The following is a 26578-nucleotide window of genomic DNA, read 5'->3' on the forward strand; positions in this document are numbered from 1 at the left end:
CTCATATCATGATGTATACACTGAAATCAAAGAACAAAAAGTTTCTTTTTTACTAGCGCCCTTTCCCAATCTGCACCTCCCCCAGAAATAGCCACTCTTCTCTTAAATAGCAATCAGTTGTGCTTGTTCTCAACTTCATATGAATGAGATCATTATTGTTTTATGCTTAGCTTTTCATCAATGTAACATATGTGATTCATCCAGGTGTTTGCATGTATCAGTGGTCCATATTTTCATTGCTGTTGACTATTCCATTGTGTGAATAGGCCATAATTCATTTATTCACCTGTTGATAGCATTCGGGTTCTTTCCAATTTTTGGCTATTATATATAAAGCTGCAATAAGTATTCTTATACCTGTGTTTTTGGTGGGTGTGTGTACTCATTCCTCTTGGGTATAATATCTAGGAGTCAAATTGCCGTGTCATAACGTAGATTATAAAGCAAAAATACATAGAGGGACATGACAAAGCTTGGTTGCACTATTAAAGCATTTCTCAAGGTGGGATCTGGTACCATCCACAACAGCATCACTGAAGCGATTGTTTAAAATGCCTTACCCAGATGCACTAAATCAAAATGTCTGATGTGGTGAGTCATAAATATTTTTAACAAGCTCCCGATAATTTTTATGTTTAGCAAAATTTGAGAAGTTCTAGCTCCGTGGACAATACTTAAATTTGTATTGCATGAGCACCATAAGTGATTTAAAATTTTAAAAAAGAGAGCAGTGGTCAATTCCAGAAAGGGAAATTGAGAAATGGCTTTGTTGAAATATTCAACCATACATAGGTCATCCATATTACCAAACTTAATTCAGTTAAAACCATTTGAGGTTACTACTAAGTACAGAATACTCTTGCTTTGTAATAAACAGAATTTAAAAGCTTTGTTCCATTCGTTTTTGAATGTTGGAGAATTCTATGATTTATCACCTCTGAACTCTAGAAAAAGACCTGAGGGACAACAGTATTGAGCTGCCAGATTCATTCCCTGCCTGTTTAGCCCAAGCTGAAATCTAATGTCCTGTGCAAATTGGTTATTAAATGTTTCAGGTATTGGAAAGACTGCTTGTGCCGTGGCTCTTAGCCATGTACTCCCCCTTTCATCCCTGTGTTTCGCACCTTTGTTACCACTAACAATTTTAGGTAGGAATATGAAAGGAAAAAAAAAAAAAAGACTGTCAATGCTAGAGTTCTTAGACTCGCATTATGGAGCTCATGGTGATTATATTAATGTTTACTATAATCTGGCTATAATTTTCCACAAAACATTGTATTCCAAAATGTCATGTTCCATGGTATCATGTCGATATACTATAACCACAGTGCCCATGCTGGTATGTTTCATGTTTATTTTCCTCCTTGGAGATGAGATGGAAGGCCTGATATACCATTACGGCAACCCCAGCACTAGTTCATGTGTGTTAGGATTACAATAAAGGCATAGTGTCTATTTAAACTGTGTATTCATTTCTTGAATTGTTCACTCAAAAAAAAGAGATGTTTAACAGAAAACTGTAGTTTTCAGAAATAAAATTATATAGATGTTTCACAGAAATGCAAAGCCATGGGGTTGTGGTTTCTGAGACTCTGAAGCTTGCTTGCTTTGTCGAGATTAAAACTCTTGGTCTAAGGCAGTTTGTAAAAGGAACTATATTAACCATGCTAATTGCTTATTATGATGATGACGCTATTATTCACACTTTCGGAGAATCTGGATGGGGTGTTGTCGCTTCCCTAAAAGCCCACGGTTTGTAACCAGAGAACGCGAGCCACTGGTCCCCTCCCCTCTCCACTCCCCAAACAAATTCGTAATCCAGGATCAAGGATCAGGACGAGCCACTTCACTCTCGCTGGGCTTGATTTACTTAGGCTTTCAGCTCCATCTGATACGCAGTTCCTCCATTCCTCTTCACCTCCCCCTTTCCCACCGTCCTTCCTACCTTCCCGTTTACTTTCTCTGCGCTCCGCCTGCCTCCCGCACTGTGCGTCCCGGTTTCAGTCACCAGCTCCTCCGCCGCCCCTTTGTTTGGTGATCCCTGGCAATCCTCCCGCAACGCCCGGGCTCCTCCCCAAGATGGGGGAGCTGGGGACTCCCATTTGCATCTCCTGTGGGGGCCACCCTGTGCACCCCGCTCCCCCGCGTCTCCTCTCGTCCCAGATATTCGCTCTCACCTCCCTGCCCCTCTCTGGGCATCCCGCCCCCCACCTCCGCCCTCAGACGAGGTCCGAGGCCCCAAAGCCGCCGGCTGAGTAAGCTGGGGAAGGTACCGGGGTCCCCGTCACCCCGTTCACCCAGCAGCACACCGTCAGGGGCTCCTCGCTAACCGTGCGCACCGGCTGCCCGAGGCTGAGGCCGGCTCTTCTCCCTTCTTGGCCGGGGATGCCCACCGCGGGCGGGGTCTAGAGCCGGGCACCACCCACGTGCCCGAGAGCGCCGCGCCCCGCCAGCGCAAACCTCTCCGAGGCCAGTGTCTCCCGCTGGCGTCAGCTCTACCATTGCCAGCAAAACCCGCACGGCCCGGGAGCAGCGCGCAGATCGCGAGCGGCCCGTGCGGGTCCTCGGCGCCTCGCCGCAGGGGGCGGGTGCCCGCAGAGCCGGCCAGTGGGCGCGCGGGTGGCTGGCAGGCGGCCACCCAGGGGCGGGGGCCACGCGGCGGGGCGGGCCGCCGGGCTGCAGTGCCCCCTCTCCCGATAAAGCCCACACACGCTCCCACGCCCGCGCGCGCACGCACGTGCACACCGTGGGCCGCGAGCACACGAGCGGGGGGCCCGGGGGCGCCGGACGCGTTTCAGCGATGGCTTCTGCGGCCAACAGCAAAATCCACGCGCCCGGGGCTGGCCCGGGCTCCAACGCTGACGCCCACGGGGGCGCCCGCGGGGGAATGGACTGCGACCCCGAGATGCACGTGAAAATGTGCAAGAAGATCGCCCAGCTCACCAAGGTAAGGGGCGCCGCTGCCAGCAGGCGGGCTGCGCTCCAGGGGTTCCCCGGGTCCGGGGGGAGTGCGGGCGCGCCCAGGGGAGGGCCAGGCCCCCATCCAGGTTGAAACTTTGTCTCGGAGGCCACCCTGCGAGGGAAGCGGTCCGAAATCTTGGGGACTTGACCTTCTGGAGGCACCAACCTAGAGCAGCTGCGAGAGAGGTCCCTTGGCAAGGAAACTCCTACCGCCTGCGCGCTGAGCAGGTGGTCTGCTCCCAAGGTGGGGATGCGGATCCAGTTGAATCAGTGCTGGTGTGTGTGTGTGTGTGTGTGTGTGTGTGTGTGTGTGTGTGTGTGTGTTCCCTTTGCCCGCTCTGCTCAAGTGATCGTGCCCGGAATGTTGTGATTTTATTCATCGCCGGACTTTACAGTCGGGGAGGTCATGTGCGCTCTATTTAAACACTTGATTCATTTTTTTTCTTTCTTTCAACAAATATTTGAGTCGCTTGTTGACTGCCAGTAGCTTGCGTGGCGCCGTAACTAAACCTGGAAGGCAGCCCAGGGGACTTACTATCAAACTGGGTGCGGACGTGAGTGGGAGCATAAATAAGCAAGTGCAGGATTCACCGTTTAATTGTGGGATTACAGAGGACGTTGGGAGGTCAGCCAACCCATCTCCTCACCTCACCCCAGGGCCCTGATTGACCTCCACGGACTGGGGTGCCTTCCTTAAGACCAGCAAGGAGATCCCACTCTGCCCTTCAGTAACCCCTGTGGCTTCCCAATTAGGAGCTCCTGGTGGTAGGTCCCCCTGCTGTGCCTTGTGGTAGATGAGCAACATCCCTCTCTGCCTTCTACCCAAGGCCCCCAGAGCCTGGATTTAGTTGTTTCCCCTGGAGTTTCCTTTTGATCTCATCATAAACTCTAGGTTCTGCCCTCCTCCCTGACTGTTTCCCTCCCACTTCCCACACCCACTTTTTTGTAGGATTGCAGGCATTTTCCTTCCCATATTGCCAGGAGCGGGAGAGCACAGAGATCAGGAATTGGACGGTTAGCTGCCTTCTCTCCCCCACCCCCAACTCCCATGGTACCTTCTCCACATTCTTACACACGTGCCTGTCTGTAAATAGTGATCTCTTTAGTCAAGGATGGAAAAGGGGGATGGAGATAGTCCTTGGCACCACTGATCTAACCTACATTCATCAAGTAGTGATATCAACCTCCAAAAAGTATTGATATTGGTTTTTTTAATATATTTTTATTGATTTCAGAGAGGAAGGGAGAGGGAGAGAGATAGAAACATCAATGATGAGAGAGAATCATTGATCGGCTGCCGCCTGCACGCCCCCCACTGGAGACCGAGCCTGCAACCCGGGCATGTGCCCTTGACCGGAATCAAACCTGGGACCCTTCAGTCTGCAGGCTGATGCTCTATCCACTGAGCCAAACCAGCTAGGGCAGTATTGATATTCTTGACTCAAGGTACCATAAACAGGATAAGGCTCCCTGGCCATCATGGTTGAGTTGCTTGGGCATCTTCCTGTGTCCTGAAAGGGTACCGGTTCCATTCCCAGGCAGGGCCACATGCGGGCTGGATCCCCACGGGGGCGTGTGCTGGAGGCGGCCGATCCATGTTTCACTCTGGCAATGATGTTTCTCTCTCTCTCTCTCTCTCTCTCTCTCTCTCTCTCTCTCTCTCTCTCCCCCCTCTCCCTTCCTCTCTGAAATCAAAAATGTATTTTTAAAAAATAAATAAATAACCTTTTTTTAAAAAAGTGTAAGCCATCATCTCTAAAATATTTTTGGAGAAACAAGGTTGGATCAAAAGCTAAAAGACACAGGAGGGGGTCAATCGGGGAAAAAGGAGACATGTGTAAAACTTCAGACAATAAAAAAACTGAAAGACACTACTATATAATCAGTTGCTAAATTGGACATTTCAAATGATCAGTTCTATAGAAGTAGAAACCAGGTCGCTATGGTAAGAGCAGTGCAGAGAGGTTTTGTGGGGGAAGTGAGCCTTGAATTTAGTGAATTTAGGGAATGCATACTATGTGCTGAGTAGTGATGGCATAAAACTGAGTAAGATAGGGCCAGGTCCTATCCTTGTGGTATGACAAACATAAACAGAGCATTTTAATATAATGCAATCAGTTCACTCATTAATATTGATGGCACACCTACTATGTGCCAAGCACTGAAGAAAGCAGGCATGGTCCCTAGCACGTAGGAGGCAGCATGTCTCAAAGTCTGTTCTGCATTGGAAATCACAGTTGATTCTTACTCTGTTGTGCCTCTTTTCACCGTTTTCATGCTAATTGTTTAGATTAGACGTGTTTGATAATGTTATTGAAACACCCCCTTTCTTTTGGCTACTGATTACTTATCGCATATTTTTCATCTCTTCATATTTATTCTTTCTATAAGTTTTATTTTACTTGTATCTCTGATAGGCAAAAAAGGTTGAAAACTGCTGGTATATAGTATAGCCCTTAAAATAAGAAACTCCTTAATTTATTCATGATACTTTGCACGTGGTAACAGCTAATACATGTTTACCACATGCAAGTAAATAAATAGCAGGACACACGTTAAATCCTCCTGGAGAGCTTTGGAAAGCACACGAGTGAGACAGCAACTGCACTTAATGTCTAATCCCAGACTGGATTCTATCTTAGATGGAAAAATGCTACCGGGTCAACTGAGAAATTGGAATATGATGATAGAGAAAATACAAGTGTTTGTGTCCATGTTAAACTTCCTGGCATTGACAACTATACTGTGGCTATGTAAGAAAATGTCTTTTTTTTTTTTTTTAATTCTCACCCAAGGAAATTTTTTATTTTTAGAGAGAGGGAAGAGAGAGGGAAAGACAGAGAGAAATTTTGATGTGAGAGAAACACAATGGGTTGTCTCCTTCACTCGTCCTAACCAGGGCCCAGACCTGGGAGGAGCCTGCAACTGAGGTAAGTGCCCTTGACTAGAATCGAACCCGGGACCCTTCAGTCTGCAGGCCAATGCTCTATCCCAGTGGTCGGCAAACTCATTAGTCAACAGAGCCAAATATCAACCGTACAACGATTGAAATTTCTTTTGAGAGCCAAATTTTTTAAACTTAAACTTCTTCTAACGCCACTTCTTCAAAATAGACTCACCCAGGCCGCGGTATTTTGTGGAAGAGCCACACTCAAGGGGCCAAAGAGCCACATGTGGCTCGCGAGCCACAGTTTGCCGACCACAGCTCTATCCAATGAGTCAAACCGGCGAGGTCAGAAAATGTCTTTATTGTGAAGAAATGGACGTTGAAAATGTCTTTTAAGGAGGTGCATATGATGTCTTACTCTCAAAGCATTTCATAAACAAAATAGAAAAAATAAAATATAGAAGGAGAGCAAATGATAAAACAAATGGAACCAGGTATTAAAAATAGATGAATCTGGGTAAAGGGTATGTGGATGTTCATTGTACTATTTTTTTTTCTCGCATCCTCCCCCCACCCCACCCCCCGCCCCCCGCCATGTTTTAAAATATTTCTAAAAAACAAAAGCATGTAAGGCCCAGGCCCCATCTTAGAGGGAGAGGGAGAGTGGTGGCAGGCATTCCTGTTTTTCCAAAGCCCCTAAAGAGCTCTTAACGTTAACACAGCGTAAGAACCACTGTTTCAGAACAACTGAAGCTGTAAGCTGTAAAGTGGGCACAGAGGAGTCATTTAGGACAACAGGAGGTTCCAGATCCATCCCCACCCGCTAGCCACTTAGGAGCAGTCCAGGCTATGAGGTCGACTGACCTGCCACTGCTGGTGTTCAGGTCACCCTGATTTCACTTAATGGTGACCCCAAAGCCATTCCCACACCTGTATTACAGTCTGTGGTTACAATTGTCCTACTTTATTATGTTACTGTTGTTGATCTCTGACTGTGCCTAATTTATAAGTTAAACTTCATCACAGGTATGCATGCATAGGAAGAAACATAGTACATACAGGTTTTGGTATTGTCCGCAGTCTCAGACATTCACAGGAGGTCTTGGAACGTAACCCCCATGGATAAGGGGGGACTCCTGTATCCATAGATACTTTTGTTTTCATGGGGAGTTCTAGAGGTCAAAGCCATTGTTTCCAGCACAACCAGATCAAGGGAGCTGTGTCTGCCATGTCCCAGAACCTCACCAAAGTCTACTAAGACACATAATAAGCAGAAACAATGGTATAGGGAGGTGGTAGAGATGGGGTGGGGGGATATTGTTATGAAGAACAGGCATTGAGTATAAAATCCTATCTAATAAAGAGTGAATATGCTAATTGACCCTCACACCATCACAAAGCTGGCAGCACCCACAGCCAATAAGGAGGGAATATACTAATTCACTGTCACACCCTCAAAGATGCTGGAGTCCATAGCCAATGAGGGAATATGCTAATTGAATGCCACGCCCTCAAATATGGCGGCACCCACAGCCAATAAGGAGGGAATATGCTAATTGACTGCCATGCCCTCAAAGATGGTGGTGCTCACACCCACAAGATGGCGGCACCCAGTCCCCTCAGCCCCCCAGCCACCCAGGGCCGGCCCGAGGCACAGACAAGCCTCGGATGGCGGCTGCCCAGCCACCCAGGGCCACCTGAGGCTCAGGTAACCAGGGCCAGCCAAGGCTTGTGCTGCCGGCAGTGGCAGCAGCAGAGGTGTGATGGGGCATCACCTTCCCCTGATCACTGGGTCGTCTCCTGCCCCTGAGGGCTTCCAGACTGTGAGAGGGGGCAGGCTGGGCTGAGGGACCCCACCTCCAGTGCATGAATTTTCATGCACCGGGCCTCTAGTTATAAATAATAAGGAAAAAGATTTATACTCTCTACTAGAAGTTACCTTTTTTGTTTGTTTTTTAAATCCTCACCCAAGCACATGCTTAGAGAGGAAGGGAGAGAGGGAGAAAGAGAGAAATATCGGTGTGAAAGACAGGCATCCATCACTTGCCTTCCGTACCTGCCCCAACTGGGGATCAAAACCACAACCTAAGTATGTGCCCTGACCTGGAATTGAACTGGCACCCTTTCCGTGCACAGGATGGCGCTCAACCACTGAGCCGCTCTGGCTGGGCTTGAAAGTTATCTCTTAAATGAATTTAAACTTGACTTATTTCTAGAGGGATACTTCTTACTCTTATTTGTTCTAAACATATAGATTTAGAATTAACTGTGGCCCTAGCCAGTTTGGCTCAGTGGATAGAGCGTGGGCCTGCAAACTGAAGGGTCCTGGGTTCGATTCCGGTCAAGGGCACATTCCTGGGTTGTGGGCTCGATCCCCAGTGTGGGGCGTGCAGGAGGCAGCCGATCAATGATTCTCTCTCATCACTGATGTTTCTATCTCTCTCTCCCTCTCCCTTCCTCTCTGAAATCAATAAAGATGTATTTTTAAGAAATTAACTGTGAATAAGAGTGAAGACGCCTGGAAAGCTAATGAACGATTTTGGGGTTGACCTTGAAATGCTCCTCCTCCTGGTCCTCACATGACTGGTCTCAGCTAAGATGCCATCTCTTCAGAGAGGCCTTTATCACCTTCCGTCCAAAGGGACCCACTTGGCTCTCCTTGTAATCGGGAACAATCATTCTTCCTTCCTCGGGGACTTGCCGTGAGGTTTCGCAGACTTAAGGCGTGGACGTGGGGCCCTTCACCCAGGGCCGGCACACGGTGAGCTTGGCGGATGCTGGTGTGCCTTTGCTTCCTGACGTGGAGGAACTTACAAGGGACAGAAAGCGGCCCGGTTGTCAAAACCAGCAGCCTAGAGCGAGGCCAGCCCCTCCCTGTCGCCGCTGGAGTCCTCAGCAGTGGGGGCCGCTCGCGCCCCGTGTTTTCGTGGCTTGGGGGTGTGGAGGTTTTATTGCACCCCGACTCCCTCAGCTGCTTGCAGGAGCTTGTTCGGGGAGATGTGTAAGCCGTTCTGTACCAGTTTGCCTTAGGATTCTAGATTTGAAAACTGCAGATCTGTTTTAACAAGTCCTCTCCGTTGGAATCTGTTAATTTAACAATGTGATTCATGATGCAAAGATGACTATCTAGCTAAAAATATGTTTGCCATAAACAGCATGAAGAACACCGTAAGTGGGGTATCTCTGAATCCTACGAAAATGCCACCACTTTTGCATACCCATTCCGGTCTCTGCATTCCCCCCACGCCCACACGGCCTTCCTCCAATCCGTTCTCCTCACAGCAGCCAGTGTGGTCTTAAAACTGACTCCCTCTGGCTGGTGTGGCTCAGTTGGTGGGAGCGTCATCCTATGCACCAGGAGGTCGCCAGGTTCAAATCCTGGTCAAGGCACATGCCCGGGTTGTGGGCTCCCTCCCTAGAAGGGGGCATGCAGGAGGCAGCTGATCAATGTTTCTCGTCAAAGTTTCTATCTCTCCCTCTCCCTTCCTCTCTCTGAAATCAATAAAAACATTAAAACAACAACAAACCTGACTCGAACCTTCAGACACTGCCGGTGGGGATGTACCACGTTGCAGCCGCTTTGGAAAACAGTGTGGCCGTTCCTCAAGACGTAAAACAGAGAGTTGTCATAGAAACCAACAACTCCATGCCTAGGTACACACCCTAGAGAAATTAAAGCATACACCTACACAAACACTGCTACACAGTTTCCACAGCAACATTATCCATAACAGCCCCCAAAATGGAAGTAAACTAAATGTCCATCCGTTGAATGGGTACATAACTGTGGTAGAAAGTACAGTGGGGAGAGTAATTAGGGCAGTGATCGGCAAACTCATTAGTCAACAGAGCCAAATATCAACAGTACAATGATTGAAATTTCTTTTGAGAGCCAAATTTTTTAAACTTAAACTTCTTCTAATGCCACTTCTTCAAAACAGACTCACCCAGGCCGTGGTATTTTGTGGAAGAGCCACACTCAAGGGGCCAAAGAGCCGCATGTGGCTCGCGAGCTGCAGTTTGCCGACCACGGGGTTAGGGGATGCAGGGTTTTGGCGGGTAATGAGAATATTCTAAAGTCAGCTGCAGCGATGGCTATACAACTCTGGGAATAAACGTTGACTTGTACACAGTAACTGGGCCAACGGTAATGTACAGATATAAAAATTATGTAGGTAAAATTTAAAATGAAATAAACAGGCTGAATCTTGTCTTGCTCCTGTTTAAATCCAGCTCTGAAACACGTCTGGTGGTTTCATACACCAGCCCCCCTTCCCTCCCCCATTTGCACAGCCATCCTGTCCAGGCCCCCTCCCCCCTGCTGTGGCCCTGACGGCCCGGTGGGCCACCCCTGCCCTCTCGCACAGGGACGAGAACGATCTTTTACACTGTAAGCCAGAGCATCTCACTTTCCTGTTTAAAGCCACCATGGCCGCCATGCCACCTGGATGCCGCTGTTCACCTGGAGAGAATGCTCTGCCCTGGTCCCTCGGGGTGGCTGCTGTCCGCTTCTTGGCATCATCTCCGGGTCACACCTGCCTTCCTTCAGGCCTGCGTGTGGCTGGCTTGTGCTGCTTGGACCTTGTCCTCCTGGTTTCTTCTGCCGGTGTGAAGGTCCCACGTCCCACGTGGTTCAGGGTTCGGGCTCTGGAAGAGGGGCGGCACACAAATGAAAGAGACAAGAAACAATAATTTGGAAAAATTGGGGGACCAGGCGGGAGCCCAGCTCAAGAGGAAGGACTCAGCTTGGGCTCCAGCCCTGCCATCCCTTTATTCAGTTTGGGATATACCTATAGCCCTTAGGCAGGCGATTTCCAGGAACAGGCAGGCTATCTTATCAGTAAGGATTTACATGACTGTCTGGTGAGGAAGTTGCTTCAGCTACCATTGTCTCGACTAAACAGTGGGTGCACAGCCCTGACCTTTGTCAGAGCTCAAGGGTCAGCAGCCTTCCGGGTTCCTTGTCCACACCTCTCTGCTAGTGAAGACAATGGGCGGCTTCCAGCATGTGGGATGCTGGCTCTGCCGACTGGGCCTGGCTCACGTCTCTTCAGACGGGGCCCCCTGCCCTCTGAGGCTCCCTCGGTGCCCCTGCTGTCCCCGTTGCCCCGCTACCTGGTTACTGCTTTCTCCTCTCCCCAGAGGAAGTTCCATGAGGGCAGGGGTTTCTGTCTGCTTTGTTCGCTCCTGAACCTCCATTTCCCAGCACGGGGCCTGGTTAGAGGTTGCTACCCAGCTCATTGAGAGGCTAATGAACAAAACACTTCCGGGACTTCCTGCTTCTCCTCGGGTAAAACGCCACTTTAACCGTGGCTGCGCACGGTCATCTCCTGGGAGAGTGGGGAGCCCCTTGCTCAGGCCAGGGCTCAGGAGTTCCTGGTTTTCTGAGCGCAGTGGAGAAGGACCTATGTGGCAAGCAGGTGGCTTCCCCCATCCCCTCCCAGGCCAACATCGGACTTGGTCACCCAGCCCCTGACCACAGACGCAGGGCTTGGCCAAACTGGAGCTTCCATTTGGTCAGATGCAAATTCCTTCAGGACACCAGCGTTATAAGGAAAAAAAATAACAGTGACCAGTTATACACAGAAAATACCTATCTAAGAAAAATCAAATATACGGTAAGGAAAAAGAAAAAGACCCTAAAGCATCCCCAAACCTATGGTAACTATCCTACCTAATAAAATGGTAATATGTAAATTACCATCACTCTGCTACGCCCAGGATTGGGCCAGAGGGAGGCGCAGGGGGCGGGACTCGGGGTGGCCGGGGTAGCCGATTGGGCCGGCAGGACGCTGAGCTTGCGTTGCCAGTGGCGGCTCGAGCTCAGCGTCTGCGCCATGGCTGTACTGCGGAACAGAAGGGGCCTCTGGGGCAGCGAGCTCACGTCCCGCCGCGGACCATCAAAAGCGGGGGAGCTGGGTGCCTGTCTGCTCTGGCACCAGGCCTTTCAGAAGCCTCCAGCTCAGCGGAGACTTCCGAAAGGCCTGGTGCACCAGCGGACAGGCACCCAGCTCCACTGCGATTGAAAGCGAAAGCGTGTAGGGGACCCTACACGTGCATGATTCAATCATGCACTGGGCCTCTAGTAGTTCTATAACTAATAACATTTTAATATATTCTACTGTACTATTTCCCAGACATATATAGACATAGAGCTTTCTTAAATAGGCTTATATTATGCAGTATTATTGTGTGACCTGTGTTTTTTTTCTCCCTTCACAATGAATCTTGAACTCTCTGACATAATTTTTAATGGTGGTGTTAGTACTCCATTGTATGAATATTGAATAATTTCACTTCATTCATTTAGGAAACATTTCTGGAGTACCTATTGTGTGCCAGGTAAAAACCCTTATCATGGCTGGATCTTATAAGCAAGAGAAATAGAAAGAATAAGACCAAACAAAATAGCAGCCTTCTTGTTTAATGTTATTTGAACATTTTGAATAATTATAAATGAAAATCATAAAAGAAAAACCTAACACATACAAAACGTAATATATATATTCTTAATGTAAAACAGGGTCAGCAAACTACAGCCCACAGGCCAAATCCAGACCACAGCCTGTTTTTGTATGACTGTGAATCAAGAACAGTTTTTACAATTTTAAATGCTTGAAAAAATATCAAAAAGAAGAATAATATTTTGTTACATGTGAAAGTCATATGTAATTCAAACCTGAGTTCTGAATCCTTCCGAACCTTTAAAACTTTCCCTTCTCTATCACACCTAATTTGGTACTATGTTTTTTTCTTTAGTAACACCTTTACTGAGTCTTTCCAAAGCATTCACACCAGTTTCCATAGGAACAGCACCTTACTTTGACATTCATATATAATTGATGTAGTACGGTGTTGAGTTACATAATTACAATAGCAATACCACTGGCATTAACAGGGGATCATTAATGTGAGCAGACTTGTGGTAGTTTTCCAGCAAAAGGAGGAAGGGTATTAAATTATCCACATGTTGGTTGAATGGAGACTGGTTACAAGAGCTTCTACTGTTTTAATACAAAAAGTGAATTACTGCCCTGGCCGATTTGCTTAGTGGTTAGAGCGTAGGCCCAAAGACCAAAGGGTTTCGGGTTTGATTCCAGTCTAGGGCACATACCTCGGTTGCGGGTTCAATCCCTGGCCTGGTCGCAGCACATGAGAAGGGCAACAACTCAATGTGCCTCTCTCACGTTGATGTCTCTCTCTCTCTCTCTCTCTCTCTCTCTCTCTCTCTTCCCCCCTTCTCTTTCCACCTTTCTCCTCCCTTCCACTCTATCTGAAAATCAATGGGAAAAAATATCCTCAAGTAAGGATTTAAAAAAAAAAAAGTGAATTGCCATATTGATGTGCTGCCAAGCGAGAAGTACAAACACATTGAACAATCGGAGGGATCAAGGAAGGTTCCCTGAGATAGGCAGGGACAGTTACTGGTGGGCATTTTGATTGATTCCAGTTTTCCATTATTATAATCAGCACTGGAGGCCCAGTGCATGAAATCTGTGCACTGGTAGGGTCCCTAGCGACTGCCGGCTGTTGGCTGGGGCCTCCCTCTCTTTCCCCGGCTGGCCCTGCCCCCTGGTTGAACTCCCGGACAAACTTCCAGTCGAGGGGACAATTTGCATTCTACGCTTTTATTATACAGGATGGTGCTGGCATTCTTGAGGCGGCATCCCTGCACACTTGCTAGATTATTTCCTTCAGATCAGTTTCCGTGCGCAGCACTCACCTTTGTTACAGGTAGACAGACTCTCGAGAAAGAGTATCAGGGAGATTGGAGGAGAGAGACCTGGAGAGAGGAGTGTTTAGCGACCCGTTGAAAACAGCCTCACAGACAAGATGAACAGAGGTCCTGAGCTGTGAACTACAAAGCTTGCCGTCTTAAAAGGCTTTTACTACAAGCTTTTCTCCTACAATCCAAACACTGGCACGGTTTTGTGGGAGGAACTCTCATCGTTAAGGAGACAATGGGGTAATTATTTTCAAACTGCAGTGACATAATCCCAGGCTCAGGCTGTCAGCTCCCATTAGGACTGTGTAATGGACCTATTTGAAGCTACTGCTGTATTCTGAGCCTCCGGGCAGGAGGATGTCGCTGGGAAATGCTCCCAGGTTGCTCAAGGCATCAGCTAGACGGGCAGCTCTCCCCCAGCTCAGGGTCTGGGGGACCCAACAGCACGCCGTCTCGTCCCTGTCTCACGAGGAAGCTTTTTCCTTAGCTGTGCAACCTGCAGCACTCCAAGCAGAAAGACCTGCCGCGAACCTTTGACATCATCCTCAGAAATAGTGGTGTGCCCCGTCTTCTGAGGCAGGATGGGTGTCAGATCTTCCTGAAAAGATGTGGCCCTGCCTGCGCATCCTGAACAGCTAGCATAATACTTTTACTCCTCGCTCTTGTTTTCTTAAAATGCCAAAGCCCAGGAGACTGCTCAGCCTCTCACTGCTTCGTGCTAACTGTGCGCTTGGCAGATGCTGTCTTCTCTTGATCGTCGCTGTGGGAGACCACCAACCCCCCGCCACCACCCCCCAACCCCCAAAGTTATTGAATCCCTCCAACCTGTGAGTGCTGCCTTCTTTGGGAAAGGGTCTTTGCAGAGATGACTGAGTTACGTGTGTGGATGACATTGCTCGTGTTACCTGGTTGTGCTTATACTTCTACGAGGAAGGCAGAGGGCGATTTGGGACAGAAGAGAAGACACAGAAGAGGCCACGGCTGTGTGAAGACCAAAGCAGAGAGACATTGGAGTGATGCGGCCACAAGCCACGGAACCTGGAGCCACCAGAAGCTGGAAGAGGAAAAGAACAAGTGCTCCCCCCGGGCCTCAGGCCTGGCAGCCACCCTGCCTTTGAACTTCCGACCTCCGGGACTGTGAGAGAGTCCCGTTCTGTTGCTGTAAACCATGCATGTGTGGAGAATTGTTATGACATCCACAGGAATCACATACGCTGACTTTCTATCACAACATCCTCAGACCTTCACCACACGCTTCTTCCTTCTCAGACTCCTACTGGGGTGCTCTCCTCTGATAACTGTCAGTCAGCTTGGGAGCAGTTTTAACAGGGATTAAAACCAGTGAATTCAAACCTTTGGGTGGAGCTGAGGCAACTATGCGTTTTCAAAACTCCACTGGTGACCGTGACTTTAGCCGAAAACTCTTGTCGCAGGCCCCTGGCCCTTGCGTGGTGTGTGTGCTAGGTCCTGGTCCATCACCCCATCGGGTAGCTGAGAGACCGTGTGTTTGTCTTATTCCCTCTACTTTACTAGAAGTTCTGTGGGCCTGTTCTGCTCAAATGTTATTAAACACAAATGGCTAGGTCCACCTGCAGCATTTGTCATTCAGTCAGTCAGGGGTGGGGCCTGAGAATTTGCATTCTAAACAAGTGCAGGTGGTGCTGCGGACTCCAGTCTGAGCAGGCCGAATTGGGACCTGCCCTGGGCCTTGTGGCTCAGTTGCTTGGACCATCAGCCCTTGCTGAAAGTTCTCAGTGGGTTCAATTCCCAGTCAGGGCACATATCCAGGTTGCAAGTTCAATCCCCATTCGGGGTAGGTATGGGAGGCAACTGATCAGTGTTTCTCTCTCACATTGATGTTTCTCTCTCTCTCCCTCTCCCTTCCTCTCTCTCTAAAAATTCAATAAAAAATATATTTTTTAAAAAATCAATAGAGCCCTAGCTGGTTTGGCTCAGTGGATAGAGCGTCGGCCTGCAGACTGAAGGGTCCCAGGTTTGATTCCAGTCGAAGGCACATGCCCGGGTTGTGGGCTTGATCCCCAGTAGGGGGCGTGCAAGAGGCAGCCAATCGATGATTCTCATCATTGATGTTTCTATCTCTCTCTCTGTCTCCTTTCCTCTCTGAATTCAATAAAAATATGTTTTAAAAATAAAACTTAAAAATAAATCAATAGAAACATATCCATGGGTGAGAATTAACAACAAAGAAAAGATAATCTGGATTCTATTTTGTCTTCCTCGTTTCTGAACTTTTAAGGGCTTCTCACCTAGCACCCTGTTCCCATTAACATTCAATAATATGAGCTGGATTAATTTGAACTGTTAAATCCTTGAGGACAAGGACCTCACCTTGTACCTTATTTATATATCTTAGCACCTCCATTAGTGCCAGGAAACAGGGAGGTGCCATTAGGAGACATATTAAATCCTTATAGATGCAACTTTGCTGGCCCACCCATATTAAATGCTGGGTGGGCCAGCAAAGTTGCATCTATAAGGATGCTAACAAATTGCTGGATGCCAGTGCATCACAGCAAATGCCCAGGGATGATGCCGAAATTGCAGAACCCACCTTAAGTACTCCATGTGGTTCCATGAGCCATTCCCAGATGGAGGTGCCACTTGGAAGGACCTTGTGAAGTAACAAGATGAGCAACAAAGTATTTTGTGAAGGAGGGCACCACTGGTTAACCAGAAAGCTTCTGTCTTGCTAGGTTTGGGGCAGAGCTGTATTGCTCCAAGCAATAAAAGAAAGAGTAAGGCCAGCGTGGCTCAGTGGTTGAGCGGAGACCTAAGAACCAGGAGGTCACGGTTCGATTCCTGGTCAGGGCTCATGCCCAGGTTGCAGGCTTGATCCCCATTGTGGGGCATCCAGGAAGCAGCTGATCAATGCTTCTCTCTCATCATTGATGTTTCTACCTCTCCCTCCCTTCCTCTCTGAAATCAATAAAAATATATTGAAAAGACAGAAAGAAAGAGTATGGTGCAGGGTATGTAGCGCTCTTCATGCTACACCCCCTCCCCCAGCGTCCTCCGTGCATGCTCCTACTGGGCTGTCATCCACAAATGCTCCCGGTACCCCAGTCCGAGTGAAGTCATCAGCGGAGCGCACAGCTGGGCCAAGACACTGGGCAAACCGAGCAGGCTACCATCGGTCACCCTACAACCTGCCGTGGGCCAGTGCCTGTTAAGAAACTGGAGTGTGAGGTGAGGAGACCTGCTGTGGGGAGATCAATCTGTCTTTGAAAGTGTGTCCACATCACAATTGCAGTTAAGTCAAACCAGTTCCAAGAAGTGAAAAAAGAACCTGCTTCTGGGTTTTGTTCATTTTCCTGCCGGGGTAGCCCGCCCTGGAGAAGCGTGCCCCTCCAACCTCTGCCATCCCTTGCTCTTGCAAGCTCGTTAACGGCACTTTCCCAGAGACCCAGAAATAGCAAATTCCATTAAAAGGCTTATCATTAAATACAATGCAGGTCTTTATGCGGGAAGGATAGCCTCTGAATAAAAAGCCCATTAGAGCCGTGGGCTGGAAAAATGGGTCAGCTTTCTTCTAAAGGAGAAGTTAATCCAGCAGGAAGAGCCAGCGACACTGCGCCATTCATCTCGCAAAGCTTTCCTCCTCGGGCTGCCAGCGTGTGTCCGTCCAGACTTGCCATTCCTGTCCCAGCCCCTGGAGCAGGGCCCGTGTGTCCTGAGGAAGCCTATCAAGTTGTCCGGCGACAGCCTCAGTAAATATGAGGAGGTTAGAGCTGAGTCTCGGGTTGTGTTTGCTCTGTATCAAATGGCCAAAGCCCACGGAGACCCATTGCTGGAGGAGCTGGGCATGGGGTCAGCTTACCCGGAGTCTCCCAGACTGTGCGGGGGAGCAGCTGCTTGAACATAACTGGGGTTCTCTTAAGAACGAAGAAGGAAGGCCCGGCCGGCATGGCTCAGTGGTTGAGCATTGACCTATGAACCAGGAGGTCACGGTTCGATTTCCGGTCAGGGCACATGCCCGGGTTGTGGGCTCGATCTCCGGTGTGGATGTGCAGGAGGCAGCCAATCAATGATTCTCATTCATCATTGATGTTTCTATATTTCTCTCCCTCTCCCTTTCTCTCTGAAATCAATCAAAATACTTTTTTAAAAAAAAAGAAAAAGAAAAAGGGAAGGAAGAGCTGTTGGATAGTTGTGGGGAGACAGAATAACAAAGAGAATGTCCACAACCTAGTCTGCTTTCTTGGGTATGAATCTGTTCCCATGCCGAAACCGGTTTGGCTCAGTGGATAGAGCGTCGGCCTGCGGACTCAAGGGTCCCAGGTTCGATTTCAGTCAAGGGCATGTACCTTGGTTGCGGGCACATACCCAGTAGGGGGTGTGCAAGAGGCAGCTGACTGATATTTCTCTCTCATCGATGTTTCTAACTCTCTATCCCTCTCTCTTCTTCTCTGTAAAAAATCAATAAAATATATTTTTTTAAAAATGAATCTGTTCCCAATGCCATCTGTTGCTGACTATGATGGAAGAATCCAAAAGTGTATTTTTTTAAATGCAAAAAAGGATTTATTTGTACACACACCAACCAAGGAAAGCAGTCTTCTGTCAAATGGAGACAATTAAAGTTCTTAAGTAGCTGATTTGGGGACCTACTGCAATGGGAAGACTTGCTTTGCTGCCTTCAGGTGTTGGGTCTATTTACCTAACACTTCCGCAGGCTTTTTCAACGGGTCTTCCTCCTCCCGGGCCTGCTTTTCTAATTCCTTCTGACATGCAAGTTGGCACTGCAGGTGGTTTATTTCATTCTTCTGTTCAGCCAGGTACTTGGTTGGCAGAAGCTGTGGTCTTCAGGTCTAGCAGGAGCTTGCTTAGCTGGTTCTCCAACTCCAGGACAGACTCTAGAGCTTGAATACCGGTTCCCCGGTTACCTCTGTCAGGCCTCTTAATCACCAGAAGGCAGATTTTACTCTCACATCCTCTTAGGTATCTTAGAAATTGCTTCCATGGCCCCTCTTCACCTCAGCTTGCTTTTCAAAGAATGTGGCAAAAAGCGGACCTACTGAGTCTTCCATGTGATAACGGGCCATAGATGAATAAGCATCCCTGATGTGCAGCTCATAAGATGCCAGGTGATTATTGGCAACCCTACACTCTTCAGAGAGGGGGTGCTTGGCTGCCATCTCAGCTTCAGAGACACCAGGCATACACAGTCCAAAAATGCATTTTGATGCGGAGCTCAAGAAGGAGCACAAGATGGCTCTCGGCTCTGCAGTGGCCTGGGGAAAAGATCCACAAAGGAATGAAGACGGAGAATGTGGGAAATGGCTGGTAGAAGGTGGACCCATTCTCAACACAGCAGCTGAGTGATCTTTAGAAAATGGGGATCAGATCATGTTGCCCTGCTCTGAGTTCTCTAGGGCTCCTGCTGGAAGCTAATCCCAACAGGACATAAATGCAAGGAGTTCATTAAAAGGTTGGTGGACCTTGAGCCTTCAGCAAGGGCTGGAAAATACACATTATTGCCTGTTGGAAATGGCTAAGGGCATTTCCCCAAACCTGAAAAGGATGCATAAATGATTGCTTGCTGCCAGACAGCTGAGGGCATTTCAATCTACATGTTATTGCCTCCTGCTGGCCAAACACCTGGACAGCCGAAGGCAGTTCCCCAAATCTGACAATGGATTCTGTATACTAAACCTTGCCTTTGATCTGTATATCTACTTTGCCTTAGGACAATTTGTGTTTATGTTAATAAAAAGCAAGGGGTCCTGAGACCAGGAGGATTTGGTTCCTTTAGCTAAATCTTCTCTGGCTCCCCAAAATGCCTTCCAAAATTATGTTTCATCTCTAGACTTTTTTTAAAAATATATTTTATTGATTTTTTACAGAGAGGAAGGGAGAGGGATAGAGAGCTAGAAACATCGATGAGAGAGAAACATCGACCAGCTGCCTACCGGGGATGTGCCCGCAACCAATGTACATGCCCTTGACCGGAATCGAACCTGGGACCTTTCAGTCCGCAGACCGACACTCTATCCACTGAGCCAAACCGGTTTCGGCTCATCTCTAGACTTTTTAATAATTGACAGCAGCCCCTTTTCCAGATTCCTGAACCCTTCAAGATGCTGGATTAAGACCCTCGGCATTAGCTTCCCATTTCCCAGAGGTAAAAACCGAAGTTCTTCGATGATCTATGGGACCTCCATGACCTGGCCCCACCTCTCTCACTTCTGCTGCTCTCCCAGTGCTCACTCTGACCCAGCCACACTGGCCTCCTTGATGATCCAGGAACCGACACCTCCCCCCCTCCCCCCAACACACACACACCTCTAGGACTCTTTCTCCTCTGCCTGGAGTGCTCTTCCCTTGGACGCCTCATCTTCACTCTTTCATTTTCATCAGCCCTCATTCACACATTAATTTCTTCATGAAGCCTTCCTTCAGTGCCCCATATAAAATGCTAACTCCACCCCCTAAACATTCCTTCTTTGCTTTATTCTTTTATTTAGCACTTATCACTACCTAACAAATCGTTTATTTTACTTATTTCACATGCGGATTGTCTGACTCACCAGAATGCTAAGCTTCATGGGCACAAGGATTTGGGTCTGTGTTTAGCATGCTGGTACCCTCACTACCGTGAACTGTGCCTGGCATATCGTAGGCTCTTCCAAATATTCTCTAAATGGGTGAATGAAAGGGGAATGTATGCATAAGGAGAGATATACACTGAGTGGCCAGATTATATATATATATATATATATATATATATATATATATATATATATATATATATATATATATTAGAGGCCTGATGCATAAATTCATGCATGGGTGGGGTCCGGCCAGCCTGGCCAGGGGGAGGGGACATGGGTAGTTGGCCTGCCTGCCTGCTGGTCGAACTCCTGGTTGAGGGGACAATTTGCACATTAGCCTTTTATTATATAGGATATACACTGAGTGGCCAGATTGTTATGGGTTCAGAGATCGTAATAATCTGGCCACTCAGTGTATTTCACTGCCTAAGAGCAATTTCTCCTTAAAAGAAATTGGTGGTGGAAATATATTTTTTAAGAAAAACCGTCAGTTGGCTGTTTGTTCCCACTAGCTGCAAAACTGCAGGGCAGGGGACAACGTGGTTTCACAGCCGGCTGTGCATGCGGAGTCAACAGTGGAGCCCACTTTGTTGGAAAAGAAACACATGATGTAAAACGCAGGTTTTTTATCTGTGTTACAAAGCACCCAGGGGCCTGGTGGTTGGCTCCTGGTGACAGTTATCTTCTGTAACAATTAAATAAGGATCATCCTGAAACCACTCCCTCACCTCCCCCAGGCAGCTTCCTGCCACCACTCCTGTCCATCTGGTGTGACCTGACTGAGGCCCGCCTGGCAGCAGGGCGCCCCGGAAAGCAAGGTGTGTGTTATCTCAAGAAGCGAAGTGTGTGAACAACAGCCCAGCTGGGTCCTAAGAGCCACAGTGGAACAGTTAGCTACCCCCTAAATGTTCCCTGAACTAGAAATACCTACATATGCTTTATATACTCAGGCATAATATCCATTTCCTATTGTCTTTGTGGTGTGGGCTATTAAACACATACCCAATTGGTTTACGGCTGATCAGACAGTTCTCTGTTGTGCCAAACACCGTGCAAGGTACAGGAGATACAAAAGTGAGCAAGACAAAACATGGACTTTTTATTATCTCACGTCAGGCTCAGCCACGTACAACAGAAAAACCCAAACAAATGAAAGTGCGTTCCTCTCTTACGTGTAAGAGGTGCCCAGTTACCGGGTGGAGGATTCCTGCTTTTCTATCTCTCTGCTCTGCTGTGGCAGCTGCAAGGCTTCCTCCTCAAGGTCACCTCATGGTCCAAGAGAACTGCTGGCCATGGCACCCACTCTCCACTCTGCTGGGACAAGTGGGGGGAAGAAGGGTACACCATCCCTCCCACCCAAGGAGGCCTCTTGGAGGCCCACAGAATACTCTTGCTAAGATTTTCTTAAGTAGAAACCCAGCCATGTGGCCACAACCAGCTGCCAGAGACTCTAGAAAATGGAGTATATTAGCAGGACATCAACTAAAAGTTGAGCTTCTAGGGCTAGGCAGCTTGTGGAGCAGAATGCCGTTCACTGGTTACCAATGCCAGGGAGGACTCCCACTCTGTGGAGAAAAGAAGATCCTCACTCTGCCAGCTACCAGGCGTAGAAGTCCAAACACTTCTACCCACAAAGTCCTGTGGTTGGAGTTGCCAAGGAAAACACAGCTCAATCAAGCACTGCATCGGACAGCCAATGCTTTAGTGAGAAAGATCAGCTCCAACAGTGTGTGTGGGTCTCCAGTCCAGCGAATGCTCCAGCTGCCAGCATGGCCATTGTGCAGCCTGGGAGGATCCCTCCCTCCCTCCCTCCTGGAGTCGGGAATACTGACAGCTGGGAGCATGCCTGAGGGCTATGGACACACAGCTTCAGCAGAACTAACGAGCCCCCATGGATCCTAAACCTAAACCGGGAGAGACCTGTTTACACAGGTGAGAAGCCCTGCCCAGGCTATGTGGGCCCTTGGTCTTTAGGTAAGGAGGTGTTCCAGGCCCAAGGCCCTATCTTAGGCGTCGAACAGGGATGGAAAGACTGCATGCATGAGACTGCCTTTCCAGCATGAGTGGTCTCTGCCACAGAACAGGATCTGGTGCCACAGGAGGCTCCAAAGAGGAATGGACATGGGGAGGCAGAGAAGGAGGTCTAAATTTACGCCAACCTCTTTGGGAAAAGAAAGAAATACCAAGAAGAGAATGCTCATCTCTGTCCCTGTCTGCTGGTTAGGAGACCTGTCCTCAGGTTAGGAGGGCTAATTCATGGTGCCCAGCTGCGTGCTGAGGGACTCGGTAAATGAATGAACGCTCGGGGAGGAGCTTTGGAAAACAGGTGACATTGGATCTGGAACTTGAAGAGGATTTCACCAGGGAGAGAATGGCATGGGGGGCGGGGGGGGGGGGGCAGACAGAGGGAGAAGTGTGAGCGGAAGTGGAAGGGTCTGAAAGTGGGGTTTGTTTAGGCGTCAGCGTGTAAGCCAATGTCGCCATCATTGGGGTCTGAGAGGATGGTGGCAGGATTTGATACTGGCTTGTGTGGAGCCTTGAATGTGGGGCTGAAGGAGCACCCTGTTATCCAGTGGGCAGTGGGGAGCCCCCCAGGCAGTGCTGTGAGCCATTACCATTCCTGGCATAAAGCAAACACTACAAATGTTAATTCTGATAATGATGATGAGGAGGAAGGTGTTGGTGGTGGTGATAATGAGGATGTGATGATGGTGATGATGATGAAGATGGAGATGATGATGATGCTGATGCTGATGAAGGTGGTGATGGTGGTGGTGATAATGAGGATGTGATGATGGTGATGATGATGATGATGATGATGGTGGTGGTGGTGGTGGTGGTGGTGATAATAAGGATGTGATGATGGTGATGATGCTGATGGTGGTGGTGGTGATAATGAGGATGTGGAGATAAGGATGATACACAAGGACCTAGATATTTCTTGCTCTTAGACAGATATCTTTAACTCTTTCTCCCACTCATCTCTCTGCATTGGTCTGTATAGCAGAGTCATTCATTCTTTCCTATTAATTGGCTTTTACCATATTATAGAAAAGAAGATGACAGGTCACTCTGAATTCACATCCTTCCCACCTTCAGACCCAATCAGCTAGAGAGATTCTCTCCAAACTGAATAAATAAAGTCCCAGGGAGGACTCTGCTTGGCTTGGCTTGGATCATATAGCCATCAGGTGTCAATCACTTTGGTTGGGGTTCTATCACCAGCCCAGCCAAGAATACCTACTTACCCTGTGGACAGAGAGTCCATCAATGATGGTGTATGGATTAGTGTTTCCTGGGAAAATAAATACAGTAGCCACCATGCAAGATCTGGGCACTATGTCATTTCACTCCTCTTCATGGTTGTTTTTATGTATTTGCCACTAAATTGTAAGCTCCCAGGGCAAGGACCAGGGCTTTTGTATCTCCGCATCCCTCTGCCCCTAGCATGGTACTTGATGAAGGGAAGAATCTCCTTGAATTGAAACTAGCTGGTTTCTGAATATGAACCAGTTCAAAGGACAAAAGATTCTGTAGCTAACGCCCAAGGAGATAGAAGTGGGATTTCGTGGGAGTCTTAGGGGCTCCAATTGTAGGGTGTTCTGAGGCCCTTTATCCTTCTCATGAGGGACTTTGAGGTTCAGTGGAGGGAATGCCAAAAATGAAGAGATAAAGGCCCAATTGTGGCTCTTTCGCAGAAGCTGTGTGACCGTGTAGAAATCAGTAGACTCCTGGGGCCAAAGTTGCCTTATTTATGAAATGAGGAAGATATGGTCTTGGTGATATTGTGCTTACAATCTTAAAATTCTGTGAATATATTCATCTTCCTTTTCAACATTTCTTGACTCCTTTTGAAACTCAGCTCAACGTTCGAGCAATGTCACAGTCATGTATCATTTTTTAAAGGTCATTGCGTTTTACTGGCATGAGTTAGAAATGTGATGGTAACCTTTTCAACTTAATCTGAAGACTCAATTTAGAATAAAAGAACATTGGACTAGAAATCAGGGGACACGCTCTAGATTCAGTTCTGCCCTGAGGAGATGAAGGATATTGCTTAAACTCTCTGAGCCTCAGCTTCCTCATTTACACATAACACAGCTGGTGTAGCCCTAGCCGGTTTGGCTCAGTGGATAGAGCGTCAGCCTGCAAACTGAAAGGTCCCAGGTTTGATTCCGGTCAGGGACACATGCCCAGGTTGTGAGCTCAATCCCCAGTGGGGGACTTGTGGGAGGTAGCTGATCAATGATTCTCTCTCATCATGGTTGTTTCTGTCTCTCTCTCTTCTTTCCTCTCTGAAATCAATAAAAATATATTTTAAACACACACACACACACACACACACACACACACACACACACACACACACAGCTGGTGTAGATTGGGTGAACGGCAAGATCTAGCTTTAACTTTTTAAGGCACTGGAATGGGGGGAACAGCCTGTCTCCCTTTTTCTTTTTAGTAATAGAACCATCTATGCTTTCACTGGTCAAATGGCAGCCCAGTCAGAGACTGCATCTTCCAGCCTCCCTTGCAGCTATGGAATTAAGTGCAGGTCAATGGGAGGTGAGAAGGGTGATGTATGCACCAGTTCATACCCAGCCTAAGCACAAGCTGCTTACCTTGGACCTCCTCTATCTCCCTTTCTTATTGATGGGAAAGTCAACAAACATGACAGTGGCCCAGAGAACAGAACCTGCAGGTTGAGGACTGATGAAGGTGGAAGGTGGCAGAGCTGAGTGATCAGAGACCAGAGCCTCCCACCCACATCTGACCACCACCAGCTGTGAGACTATTATGAGAAAGAGAAAAATAAATTCCACCTTATTTAACCCTCTGTACTTGGGGGAGTCTTTTGTATCAGCTTAGCCTAGATCCTACCAATCACAACATTAGGATTTACTTTTACTTATTTGGTACTCCTGTTTTCCTTCGATGGTTTACATGGTGGTTAAGAACACAGGCTCTAGAGTGATCATGGAAACGAGTTCTGGTTTAGTTGCTAACCAGCCCCATAACCTCAGTCACATTACCCAACCACTCCATGCCTTGGTTTGCCAATCTGTAAAACTGGGCAATGATGAGACTTACCTGCTATGGGGTTATTGTGAGAATCAGATGAGAAAGGGTGTATTAAGCTGTGAGCCTAGTGCCTGGCATCTTGTAAATTCCAAGGAAGTTGCCATTACCAGTATTATCAGGATCATCCTCTCTGTCAGCACCATCATTATCGTCTAGTTACGTCCTTTTATTTATTTACTAGAAGCCCGTTGCACGAAGTTTCGTGCAATAGACTTTCCTTCACCTGGCTGCCAGCACCAGTTTTCCGCCAGCACCAGTTTTCGTCTGGCCACCCCTGATCGAAGCGCCTCCTGAAGGCTGAGGGCGGGACTCGGGAGGCACTCCGATGGGGGGCGGTGGCCAGAGGAAAACTGGTGCTGGCGGAAAACTGGTGCTGGCAGCCACGCAATCGGCCACCACCGCCACCGGCGTCTTCTGCCGCCCGCAGCACCAGCCGTTTAGGCCTGCAGGAGGAGCGGGGAACGGGGACTCGCGAGTCCCCGCCCCCCCCCCCCCCCCGCTCCTACTGCCAGCCAATCGGCCACCCTGAGTCCCGCCCCCCGCGCCTCCAGCCGGCCCAATCGTGGGCGTAGCGGAGTGATGCAATTTGCATATTGCCCTTTTATTATGTAGGATTTTTTGTTAATCATCACCCGAGGATATTTTGCCATTGATTTTAGGGAGAGTGGGAGAGAGAGGGAAAGACAGAAACATGGATGTGAGAGAAACACATTGATTGGTTGCCTCCTGCGTGAGCCCTGACCAGGGCCCGGGCTGGGGAGGAGCCTGTAACCAAGGTACATGCTCTTGACTGGAATCGAACCCAGGACCCTTTGGTCCGCAGGCCTACGCTCTGTCCACTGAGCCAAACCATCTACGGCTATTTATGCCCTTTTCAAAGTGGCTGCTGAGTATCCCAGATTTTGGAAACTATAACAATAGTCATCCTTATACAGCGCTCCGAATTCATCCTGAATTCAGTGCTCTGGGACTCTCTGTGCCTCTGACAATACGATGAGTTCAGCAGCCTGCATGGGTCTGTGTCCTATGGACACCTGCTGCCTTTGCATCTGTGCTGCTTGTAACGTCATCTGCAGGTTGACTGAGCGTGGCATTCGCTGCGCCCCTGGTTTTGCAAGTTCAGCATTCTCTCTGGGGCCGGAGCACCTGAACTGAGATCAGGAGCAATGAGGGAAGATAAAACATTGAGTTGAGAACGGTTTATTTTTTATAGCTGTCATCCTTACATTTACTCCTTGATTATTAAAAGAATGCCAATGACAGGCATCTAAGGAAGAAGCCTTCGAAGTTATTATTCATGCGAATAAGTTTCCCTTTTAACAAATACAATAATAAATATAGAAAAGTCTC

At 48.2% G+C, this 26578-nt stretch overlaps 1 protein-coding gene across 1 annotated transcript in view; it reads left to right on the plus strand.

The window, feature by feature from the left end:
- Window positions 1-2800: 2800 nt before the first annotated feature.
- The window catches only part of FAM184B (family with sequence similarity 184 member B), a gene marked incomplete at its 5' end in the record, with an annotated part of 65812 nt that continues 42034 nt past the window's right edge, over window positions 2801-26578 (plus strand). Inside the window, one exon of the mRNA XM_079765006.1 lies at window positions 2801-2947. Coding sequence (XP_079621132.1) covers window positions 2801-2947 — 147 coding nt within the window. The remainder of the gene's footprint in view (window positions 2948-26578) is intronic.

The sequence above is a fragment of the Cnephaeus nilssonii genome (genome assembly GCF_951640355.1).
Source record: "Cnephaeus nilssonii genome assembly, chromosome: 1".
In the NCBI taxonomy this organism is placed as follows: Eukaryota; Metazoa; Chordata; class Mammalia; order Chiroptera; family Vespertilionidae; genus Cnephaeus; species Cnephaeus nilssonii.